Source organism: Lutjanus erythropterus, chromosome 8 (assembly GCF_056507025.1).
Source record: "Lutjanus erythropterus isolate fLutEry1 chromosome 8, fLutEry1.hap2, whole genome shotgun sequence".
NCBI lineage: Eukaryota > Metazoa > Chordata > Actinopteri > Lutjaniformes > Lutjanidae > Lutjanus > Lutjanus erythropterus.
This window is the reverse complement of record NC_139324.1, coordinates 6,767,005-6,779,079: the sequence shown is the minus strand read 5'-3', so window position 1 is coordinate 6,779,079 and position 12,075 is coordinate 6,767,005. Positions and strand designations below refer to the sequence as shown.

The following is a 12,075-nucleotide window of genomic DNA, read 5'->3' as shown; positions in this document are numbered from 1 at the left end:
CTACTTGTTGGCTCCATTTGAAAGGTTGAGCACCCTCTTAAAATGCAGCGTGTGACAGTTAGTTGGCCAAAGCAAGACAAGCCATTATTCCACACACCATCATCAATGTGTTTCTTTAAATTGTTTTTCTTAATTTCACATGACACAGAGTCTTGTCTGATTCCATTTAAAAGGGAGAGCCTTAAACTTGACTCTTTTTGCTCCATTTTTGGTTGAATCCTTTGTTTTAATGGTATGTTATAGCATTATTAACATAGTATTATAATAATAACAACAACCAGACAACAACCACAAAACATGAGTCTTAACAATGGTTTCTGGTTTTAGGACATGAATCAGCACAATGGTTTCAAGACCAAAAAAATAAATGTTATAAATGAAAATTACTTCTCAAACAAATAAATCATGCTTAGGTGTGTGGGCAGGTGTAAATCATCAAATGTACTGATATTGATCTGGGAAAGCCACTGTTGTTAACCTGACACGCCAGATGGTTTGTTAAACAGAACCATCTGGGAAGTCGTCCTTAGAAACTATTTGGAAAAGGGCAGGCACTTTCAAAAAACACTTTGTAGGTGATTGGATGAACCATCTGTCTATCATATCTAATCAGCCGGTCCGAAGGAAAGTGAGAACATCTTTTTCATGGAGAAAAGCCTTCAGTGTTGTTCTTTGCTCTTCTTTTAATGAAGAGATACCCTCCAGTCCTGATGGAACTGATGCTATCACAGTATCTATGCTAACCTCTTCAGGAGCCGCCATTGTTTGTTCAAGACGAGTTGTTTCTATGGACGCTCACTGTTGTCACACCTAAAACCACGCTCAAAGCTGCCAGTAGTCCCTGTAGGACGATTGGCTGATTGACACCAATGGATATCTTGAAGCCTGGCATGATGGATTCTCACATGATCTTGCAAATCCAGCTGCCTCATAAGATAAGGAAAATTCAGGGATCACTTAAATCAGTAGGGTTCATCCTCTGTGGACCATGAATGGTAATCCATCCAATAATCCTGAGATATCTGAGTCTGGACCAAATTGGTGGATGGACTGACATTGCTATCCCAGAGCCATGCTGCTGCTAACAAGGCTAACAACACTTTCCTTTGACTGATGACTGAGTTCATGCAGTGCTGCTGTTCTCTGCAGCTTTTCCATCAGAACATAGTGATAGGGTCTTATTATCCTGAATCGTGGCAGGAGACTTTTCCACACTGGCCACAAAGTAGTCACAATGTACAAACAATCACATAATTATTCATTAGGCTTGTTGCATCATTTTTATCCAGTCATTCGTGGAGAAGAAAATACTTTCTGTTCCTCTTTTACAAACCGACAATTGTCAGTTCCTCTTTTCATGTCCCGTAAATCCTGCCATCATTGGGTCTATTTTTAGTAAATGTGCATCAGATCCAAAAAACTGAGCCGCGCACTGTTAAATGACCACACACGATAACCTACTGAGGGGCAAAAAAACACAAAGCCTTGATTGATCACAGACAGAAACATCAGAAATGCTTTTGGTTTCTCACAGCTACTTTGTTCTGATTCATTATTTTCTCTCCAAGATTTTTTTTTCCTTCTATGCTCACAGACTTCATTCAGATAAAAAACAGTTCCCCGCCAGAGCTGGTCAACTGGATGCACCGCTGGGGCATTTAATGAGGTTTTGTAACAGTGCAGGGATCTGACTGTGGCATGTTTGCAGTGGACTGTGTACGGTGCACATTCAGGGCACAGTTTGCAGAGATCACAGGACCCCCAGCATGCTGTGCACAAGACCAGCCGATGACACGTCCACTGTGTTGAAAAAATAATGCTCCCATGAAAAAAAACAAGAAATCAGATTGTTGCTCTTTGAACTGCATAGTGGCTGTCTGAATATGACACTAGATCCTTTTTAATAACTTAAATAAATTCAACACATCACTTCATTGTGTTACAGAGTGTACAAGTTCACACTTAAAAAGAGCGAGCTCAAAGTTCAGTTCACAGAGATGAAAAAGAACCAGTTCATGTTCATAATTCACATTTCGGAAATTTGAATCAAGTTCACAGTGTCAAAAATGATCTAGATCAAAATATTTTTTTTCCATTTTATTTTTTTCTGCCATTTGTTTGTTTGTTTTTTAAAATTTAATTAGAAATAGAACTTTGTCCTGCCAGGGACACTGGAGTCTAATGACATTTTACTACATGGTCTGCAATTTCATGTTTTTGTATTTATTTTATTTGTAAATGTAAAATTAGTTTTAATTCAATTCAAATAATTAAAATCTTAGAATAGTAGTAAAACTAAAAACATTTATTAGATACTACCACAGTAATGCGATTACTTTAAGGTGTGTTTTTATTTGAGGCACAGTGGGTTAATTTATTTTCAATGTTCTGACTGGGGGAATGGTAACAGTCTGACTTCTTGTATAAATTTTAATATTACAGACTTGTTCTTATTGGTGAAAATATTTCAAATGTATTATTAATTAGGGCACATATATGTTTCCTCATGTCAAAAATGACTAGTGTATTTCAAGTAGTATGTGAGTTATGAAGATTTTTTTTTAGGATGTTACAATTGTCCCAGGTCTCCCCTGTCTTAACTTCTTAATAAGAGATTCTGGATCTTAGCCAGGCTTTTGATACTGTAGACCACAGCATCCTGACTGAAAGGCTGAGGCAGTGGGTGGGTGTCTATGGCAGCACCTTGGACTGCTTCTCCTCCCATCTGTCGGATAAGATCGGAGTTCTTCTGTCTCACTTGGTCCCTACACGTCTCTTGTTGCAGACTTGCGAGCAGCGGACTCTGTGGTTTGTGTGCTGGCTCATGGTTTATATGGACCATGGCTCCGACACGTCACCGAACCATGTGTCAGCTCCGCCCATAACATCCTGAAAACAGAAATGGTGAACAACAGTTTACCAGTCTGATGCCACAATTCAGTACTACATAGTTCTCAGTCTGTTCAAATGTTTTCCAGTTTTCCCTTTCCTTTCCTTTTTTCCCCTTTCCTTTCCTTTCTCCCTTTTCTTTTTCTTTCCCTTGTATTTCCTTTCTTTTCATTTCCCTTTCATTCCTTTCCTTTCCTTTCCTTTAATTTCCTTCCGCCTCTTTTAATTTCCTTTCCTTTCCCTCCCTTTCCCCCCTCTCCCTTCCTTTTTATCTCCTCTCCTTTCCTTTCCCTTCCCTTCTCTTTTATTTCATTTCCTTTCCTTTCCCCCTCTTCCTTCCGTTTTATTTCCTCTCCTCGCCCCCCCCCCCTTTCCTTTCCAAAGCAGCTGAAGACTAATATTTATTCAAACTGCCTTTTGTCTCGCCTCGTGGTGTCTGGTGTAACTGTGTGTGTGTGTGTGTGTGTGTGTGTGTGTGTGTGTGTGTGTGTGTGTGTGTGTGTGTGTGTTTTAAGGTCTTTTGTAATCTGTTTTTTATTGTTTGTTTCTTTTTGCATTTTTTTATGGTTTTAATTTTAATTATTTCACTCATATAACTCTTTAACTAACAGGGCGCAAAATCTTTTTTTAAATCTCAAAAGACCACTAAACATGTATCACTGCTTGGATACCATATCTTTCATCTTTCATCTGCCATCTGTACCGTTCTCACTTGCTCAGTAGCCCAGAACTCTTCTTTCATTTGCTTTTGGTTCAGATCCAACACAGCAGTACTTTGATTTTCTATATTTTCGCTCACATTCAAATATGAAACTTTATATAATTTAGGATCTGATTTTACAAACTGTACATTTTAAGCCATACTTTGACCAGTACAATGCCAGGATATTTCCATAGCCATGTGACACAAGGAGAGAAAGACTGAAGTGCTGTATGTGAGAAACTGTTTTAATGGTCCTCCTGGTGATCCATTTGGCAAAGTTGAGATTGTCCTGGCAGCGTGCTCAAGACGAGAAGACCAACTGAGAGGGACAAATGGCAGACATGAACTTGCCAGTGTCTCTCTGTGTTCTGAACAGAGCAGTGGATCTTTAGGGGGAGAGAGCAGGTCAACACAGAAGTGTCACACTGTAGATCATCTGACAGCTGGAGCCTCAAGATTAATTATCTCTGCTGGGCTTGGACAGTAACAGATTACATAATGGCATTATGTAATCTGGATACAAAAAGAAGGTAACTCTATTCCATGACAGTTTACAGTTAAAAAAGATGCAATCAGATTACAGTTACATTTATTAAAAATGGCGATTATTAGTAGGATTATAATTTTAAAATTAAGAATGATATACTCCCATACACAGTGCACACACAGCTGCCAATTCATCATCAAAAAATGCTTCACTGGGTGGAAATTTCACTATTTTTGTCCTCAAAGCCTGGGGCGGTTGTGTTGCCCAGGGCGCAACGTCGCTCGGTGTCGGCGAAGTGATCTGAGGACATATCCGAAAATATTGCAAATTGAGCGGATAATACCTGTTTAATGAAGACATGTGGAGTACGAGAGGGAGAATGAGACCAAATGGACGGAAACACCAACAAAAACTGAAGTTTTGAGGTAAGTCAGAGGCTGAATGGACAAACAAACACAAACTGTCGCTGCGTCCGTTGCTAGGTGGCTAACAGCTAAGCTAACAACATTTGTGGGTACATTAAGTTTGAGGCGGATAAAGAAACTGCACAGCGGCCATTCCACCCAAATAGATGAAGGACAGTAAAAATTTAAAATGAAGGGAAAAATGTGAGATTATTGTGGAAGTCACATGTCGTTTTATATCACTTTTGTCAAGCTTTCCTTTTGTTATTGTCAGAGTAAATCAACGCCACCTGTACATGAGTAATGAGCGAAAGCGCATATCGAACGATCGAGTCTAGAAGGGAACCCCAGACCCGCGACAGATCTCGCGAGAGTGTTTGATTGTAGATGGTTCCAGGTGGACTGCTCTGGTCTTCACACTGTCTGTGGGAAACTATGGAGGAGTCTTCAGGTTAGTCCACTTTCTACTGTTAATTTTGATTATACATATAACTGTAAATGCAGCGGTACAACGGCCCCCAGTTCTGAGAAGAAGAGTTGGTCACCAGCGTGAAAGCTAAGCAACGTACCGCTGTGAACAGTCAGCAATGAAATGTTTTTTCAAATCTTCTTCTCCAGATGAAAAAATAAGTTTGTTTGGTAGAGATCCCAACAAATACCACATCATCATGATTGTAATAGTTTTTTTTTTCAGTCAAATGCAGGTTTTAAAGCAGTGCTGACTGAGGGGTCAAAGGTCACAGACAATGAATGTCACCTCTTACATGCAGCGATTTCTCTGAATTTTCTAAATCTCTTAATGATATTATAGATTTTACATGGTGAGATCTCTAATTTCCTGTCCCGTTTTAAAATATGTTACAGGCTATTGTCTATTCTATTGGCCAGGTATTTAGAATTTTTAGCATCCAATTTTACATTTAAATACCTCAAATAATTTACAAACATGTAAATGAATGTATCAGTACAATAGCTATTAACATCATAGTTATCAAAAATTTGTTCACTTCAACCTGTTATGTATTGGTTTAAGTTCAATATGAAATATTTGACCTGGTCTCACAACCTGACTGTGATCAGTTGTATCACCTGACAGTAATGACAGGAAATATGATGAATTATTGCATTTTTATTTCAAACACAAAAAGTCAACAATCTCTAATGAAGTAAGTTTACTAGGAAGTTCATGCATTTATGATAAAATAACTTTTGACTGTTTTTTCATCAGCTGTACCACCTGACATTACAAGTGTTTCAGTCGCCTACAAGAGCTGCATGATGTGGCAGAGAAGTACAAATACAATTATTTTGACTGAATTTGCAATATGTGATATGATATGATTAGAGGAAATTATGAGTTTTGCATCACAATTTTCATGTTCACTAAAAAAAAAGTGAATGATGTGATATTTATTCAGGTCTGAAGCAAACAAACATGTTTTCTTTGACCTGGAGAAAATTTTTAGGTCAGATCATCTTTGCAGCTCTACACTACCTCATTATAACACTGATTTCGCATACATTTTTACTTTTTCAAAAAAATTGTTATTTGGTTCTGGTTCTGCAATTTGGATTTTGCACTTGGCCATATTGTGATTTTACTGTGATTGTGATTGCCTACAGCAGCACATCTGATTGGTTAGAAGTCATGATCAATCAGCAGACACACTGTGTCACAGACAGGGTGAGACAGAGCTGCACCGGTGAGCAGAGAGGAGCTGTGTAGAAGTTAAAACAGCTGATATCACCAAAGTTTCAATGAACATCACAGTTTTATGATCTGTTTCTTTGGTGATAGCAGAGTTACATCAGTGAAAAAAGTTATGGTCTAGATTTCACTCAAGGTGATGTGACGGCTTTTAAATCAGTCGCTCTTCACAGAGATGAGCTGCACACAGCAGCATCTGTCCTGTCTGTTCACTGCAACTCTGCATTGAGATTTTGGGTATTATAACTTATACAAAAATAACAGTGACAGTAAAACTATGATGCTCACATGTGGTCCAAGGATCACATGTGTGCCGAACCGTAGATGGCGATCCATACGGGACACAGGTCAACTGCGATCCGTTGCACCCCTAGTATTAACAGCAGAGGATGTGCTAACATTGCCGCTGCTGCTGGGTTGAGATTCACTCTGGAGCGGATCGAAAACGTGACATTCATTCAAAGTTATCGCATTCTGTGTGTGAAAATGTTTCTACATATTGGTAGTATTTCCTCCCTTTGATGAAATATCCACTTTGCAAGTATTGTAAGTTGCCCTGTTGTCATCCTTTCTCGTGAAATGTAACCAAACTTTCGAGCGTTTGTGCCGCTTGGGGACCATGTTTCCTGCTGGCTGCACTGGTGAATGATGTCAATACGCAACGTGCGTGGTGATGTCATTCGCGCCCACTGGAATCAATAAGGGAATCGTTTGCAAAATTAGCAAATGATTCCAAGGAACTGAAACACTGGGAACCAGTTCTCAACAAGAACTGGTTTTTGATTCCCATCCCTACTCAAGAAACACTAGAGCACACATGTGGTGAATGGATTAAACTCTGTCTTCATCTGCTCTAACATAAACTGTTAACGTTAGCATGTCCAGCTAACTAATAGTAGCTTACTAGCTGCAGTAACTTTACCTCCAGACAAAGTTGTTAGATCCCACTGCATCTGCATTTGTTCTGTGGGGGTTTGGGAGGAGGATGTGGGCTGATGTAGAATCAAAGGGCTTAGCAACAGTAACTAAGGAGGGAGGTGCTTAGTATAACAAGACCTCCAATGACCTAAAATGAACGGAAATGGCCTAAAATGATGTAACAAGACAAAAAAGACAAGAACTTACCCTAAAAATGTCACATTATACCATAAGACTTTGTAACCTTGTCATGCAGCAGTCAGTCCCTCTCTGTGATATCACTTCCTGTCACATGGTCTTCTTACACAAGACTAACAACAGTTGCTTTCAAGATGAGCCAGGCCTGCGCAGAATCGATCACCGGCGATCACTGCACAATGCATGCCAGTTAGACATGTCTCTGCCTTGATCCCAACTTGCTCTGACACCATGGACACATGGGCAACAATAACCTTGCGAGATCATGGCGGCCGCAGTTTTTGGGATCAGGCACCAACTGCAAGCACCTCGTTGTCACCTGATTAATGAGCTCACAGGCTCTGATTGGCTCTTAATTTACAAACACCACATGTAAACTACTAATTTTCTGTGACTGGAATATTTAACACCTTATATTAGTCTTCTGTCATGCAAACAGGTTTTAATCTGTTAACAAGCAGATATTTTGTGGCTGATAATAATAATAAAGGTTATATATGACAAAGTGCTTTAGAAGGCAGATAAAAGAACAGAGGTTCCATGTAACAGAAGGGAACTGTCTTCTATTTCAACTTCAATCAGCGATCAAGAACACACTTTATTTGTCAGTGATGAACGTTGTCTGCAGACTACAGGTCACCTACAGGTGATCTAACATGAAGTTAGTGTCTCTTCCTGTATATTCTCTGAAGTCTGCTGGAAACTGTCAGACTTAGCTGCAGCTTTTTGTCTCTGCCTCCTGTAGAAGTGGTCCTCCTCCACCTGTTTTCGTCTAGTCTCCAGGTGAGGCGCAGTTCATCCTCAATGAGCCAAATATTTCATATAACACATTTTTTAAAGTAAATACTCATTTTTGTAATTATGATGAATTATCATTGTTTTCTTGGGGTCGTACCATTTGACATGTAGACCTCAGCATACCTGACCTTATCATAAAAATGTCACATTATACTGTAAAGACGTTATAACCTTGTCATGCAGCAGTCAGTCCCTCTCTGTCATATCATTTCCTGTCACATGGTTTTTTTACACAATACACAAAAAATGAATTGGGAAGGTGACCTCACTCACATGATTATAGTATTCATGAATGATGTTCTGTTACTTGTATTTAATATTAACTGGTTTATTGAGTGTTCACCTTTTTTAAACAAGTTGAATCAGTTGGTACAAAGTTTTCACAGTTGATTCAAACCAGAAATTTTAGACTAGGTTTTCAAAAGGGGAATGTGTGGAAGTTTATTTTCAAATTTTAATTATTTTAAATTTAACGTAAATATAGTGACACAAAAAAAATGAATGTCATGTCACTGACCCTTTTATAGAACGTAATGCATGTTGTTTTTATTTATTTTTTCGTAATGTTATAGCCATAAGTTGATCTATAATTGACCCTTCTTCTTTAAGTTGTTGTATTTGAGTTTTTTTAATGTATAGTTATTTATGATTTTTAAAGATACCAGTGAAAGCGTACTGTTTCAGTGCCCTGATGTTAGTTTGGATTTTATGCACATAATTAAAGAATGTCAAGGAGTTTTTTGCTCCTGCCCTGTTTACAATTTTAATTAATAATAATAAATTTTAATTAATAGTTAGTTTAATAGATAATAGATTGTTTTTTGTAATATGGTCAATTAAAACCAACCAATACAATTATTAATCACCATTCCAGTCACCAGAATCACCACAGTCCAACATGTTTTTTCAGTAAGTAGGCCCAGTAGTTGCAGTAGTGGTATTAGTGTTGACATGTTAGCTAGCTAACTGGATTTCTGTGTTAAATCAAAATATAAAAACCAACATTTGATGACAGGTAACACTACCTGTACTTTATAGCCACCATGATGTCTTAACATACTTATTTATACCTTAAATCTCTATTCAAAGAAACACATAGAAATATGATTGAATTTTTATTTGATTTTTATTGATTGAATTAGATGTGGGGGAAACCTGAGCACCAGGAGAAAACCCACAAAAAGGGAAAAAAGAAAAGAAAAGGGGATGTGGAGTCATGGGGTGGGGTGGAGTGGTTTGGGGTGGGGTCAGTTGGGGGTTGGGTTAGGTTGAGGCAGGGGGCGAGGGAGGAGGGGTGGAGGAGGCATCAGAGGAGAGGTGAGAAGAGAGACAAGGTGAAGGAGACAGAGTGGGGGTGGGGGAGTGTGAGGAAGGTGGACAGGTGAGGGGTGGAGGAGGAGGGAGCTGTAATTGGGCGTCAGACGAACAACCAGCAGCCTTCTCCTCCACGTTACTGTCGTCGTCACACTTCTTGTCTTTTTTTCTGAACATCCGGCTCAGAAAATTCCACTTTTTCTTGCGCTTCCCCACCTTCTGCTCCTGTTTTTTAGTTTTTATTTCTGTCTCATCTTCTTCACTGGTCTCCATCTGTGTTGGTTCAGTGGTTGAGTCCAGTCTTTCATTTTTGGTCTGTTCCACCTGCTCCTCTCTAGACTCCTCTGGCATGTCTTTAGGCTCTGGATCCTGAGGTTTGTCTCCCTGGAGAGATTCCACATTGTTGGTACACGGCTGGTCTGTGGTCTCTGTGAGCTTTTGAGAGGCTCTGTCCATTTTCTCCAATTTTTCAGCCAGTTCTTTGTTTTCTGCCTCCAACTGGTTTACTTTTGTGTTCAAGCTCTGTTCTTTTTCAGCTAGCTGTTTATTTTCTTCTTCCAGCTGGTTTGTTCTTGTTTGCCAGCTCTGGTTTCTCTCCATAAGCTCCTCTTTGAATTTCTGCTGCAGAGCTTGACACCGGTTCAACATATGGTCTTGGGCCGCCTGTTCTTTTTCAGCCATCTCTTTGCTGAACTGCTCCTGTTGAGAGTTGTACCTCTCTTCCCAGTCCTGGTTTTCTGAGACAAGCTTTCTCACGAGATCTTGGGTGGCCTCTTCTTTTTCGGCCATTTCGTTGCTGAACTGCTCCTGTTGAGCTTTGTACTTGTCTTCCCAGTCTTGGTTTTGTGAGACCAGTTTTGTCAGGAGATCTTGGGTCACCTGTTCTTCTTCAGCCATTGCATCATTAAATTTGTCCTCCAGGGTTTTGTATTGATTCTGCCAAACCTCCTTTTCTGCAAGTGCCTTCTCCAGACTGTTTTGGGACGCCTTCAGCCTCTGTTCCAGAGCCTCAATCTTCTTATTCAGCTGCTGGACATGATTGGCTCTCCTCCGTGACTGGTTGTTACCCACCGGCTCCCTCTGCAGTTTGTGACGGTACTCTAGATCAGAGATCTGGCACCCAAGCAATCTGATCATGTTGTCTTTTGTTGCCATCTCAAGTTTAAACCTTTCCTCCAGAGCCTTATATTTATTTTCCCAATCTTCGTTGTCTAAGACGACTCCTGCCTGATGGTTTTGGTCAGCCTGCTTAATCTTGTCTATCAACTCTCGAAGTCTCTCCTCCAGAGCTTTGTTGTTTTCCCGCAACTTGTCATTCTCTACAGAAATTTCCAAGCGATGACCTTCAGACAAGGTGAGTCTGCGTTTTAGATCATCGTTTTTCTTAATGAGGTGCTGGACGTGCCTGCTGCGGGGCTGGTGTGCTTCCTGCTGCTCCATTGGGATGGTGTCTGAAGTGGGTGCAGTAAAATCCTGACTGTCAGTGTTAGGAAAGGTCTCCACTCTTGTTTGGTTGGGCCTTGGATTATTCCTACGATCCATCTGTCTGTAGTGAGGTGTGGTTGTAGTAAATGTTTAACTCGAACTTGACTTGTTTAACTTGAACTTGACTTGAATACGACACACTGTACTTCCGAACGCTAATGAGGTATGGTAGTAGTAAATGTTTAACTCGAACTTGACTTGAACTTGACTTGTTTAACTCGAACTTGACTTGAATACGACACACTGTACTTCCGAACGCTAATGAGGTATGGTTGTAGTAAATGTTTAACTCGAACTTGACTTGAACTTGACTTGTTTAACTCGAACTTGACTTGAATACGACACACTGTACTTCCAAACGCTTGCTCTGAGTGAATGTTGCTCTCAGGTCCTGAGGTAAACTGATGTGTTCTAGAATGTGACATCACAGATCAAAGCACTTAAAGAGATCAAAGCACGGGAACATTCTATTTTTTTTTTTTTTTTTTTCATTTTTTCAACTTTATTTAAATTTCAAACTTTATTCAAATTTTCTTTAAAGTCATTTTTTTCAAGTTTAGCACAAAGCCTGATTTAGCCTGATATTGGACTGAATTCACCATATTTACTGTGTGGTCATTTTCTTCTGACCTGTGTTCCTGGTTACAAGTCGCATAAACAGGGAATTTGACAAATTATTATCATTTCACCATTTCCCTGTTGATCTGCAACTTAAACACACTTGATAGTGAAAATCTGAAGAGACATCATGCTATATTTCAAGTCAAAACAGCACATTTGATAACCCATTAGATACCATAGGTAATGTTAGCATTTAGCCACTTCCTAGCTAAAGAATTATGCACAAATAAAAATATTGTACACATTAAGACAAAAGATACGAGTATGATAGGAATAGTACAGTACAGTACAAGTTAAGAATGAGTTAAAGAATTTACATGTTAGTAAAAAAAATGATGCATGAATTAATAAAAAGTTATCAATGAAATATTCACTTTCTTCCATTATATTTATTTATTTATTCATATATGACGTCAACAGACAACTTGGAAAGTTGCAGCAAAATTTTGGTTGACTTTTCAGGTTGTTGTTCCATATTGACAGGGCGTTCACATGAATTTAGCCACTTTTCAGATATTCCAATTATACGACAGCACATGAATGCAAGATG

General features: G+C 39.2%; 1 protein-coding gene across 1 annotated transcript; it reads right to left on the bottom strand.

Moving 5' to 3' along the window:
- Positions 1-9,368: 9,368 nt before the first annotated feature.
- Positions 9,369-11,129, bottom strand: LOC146322377 (uncharacterized). Its single transcript, XM_084725299.1, has one exon. It carries the CDS (start codon positions 10,959-10,961, stop codon positions 9,369-9,371), a length of 1,593 nt encoding a protein of 530 aa, XP_084581425.1. The 5' UTR covers positions 10,962-11,129.
- Between the last annotated feature and the right edge of the window lie 946 nt (positions 11,130-12,075).

Coding starts and splice junctions, on each gene's coding strand:
- LOC146322377 (XM_084725299.1), bottom strand. CDS start 10,961: ATGGATCGTAGGAATAATCCAAGGCCCAACCAAACAAGAGTGGAGACC.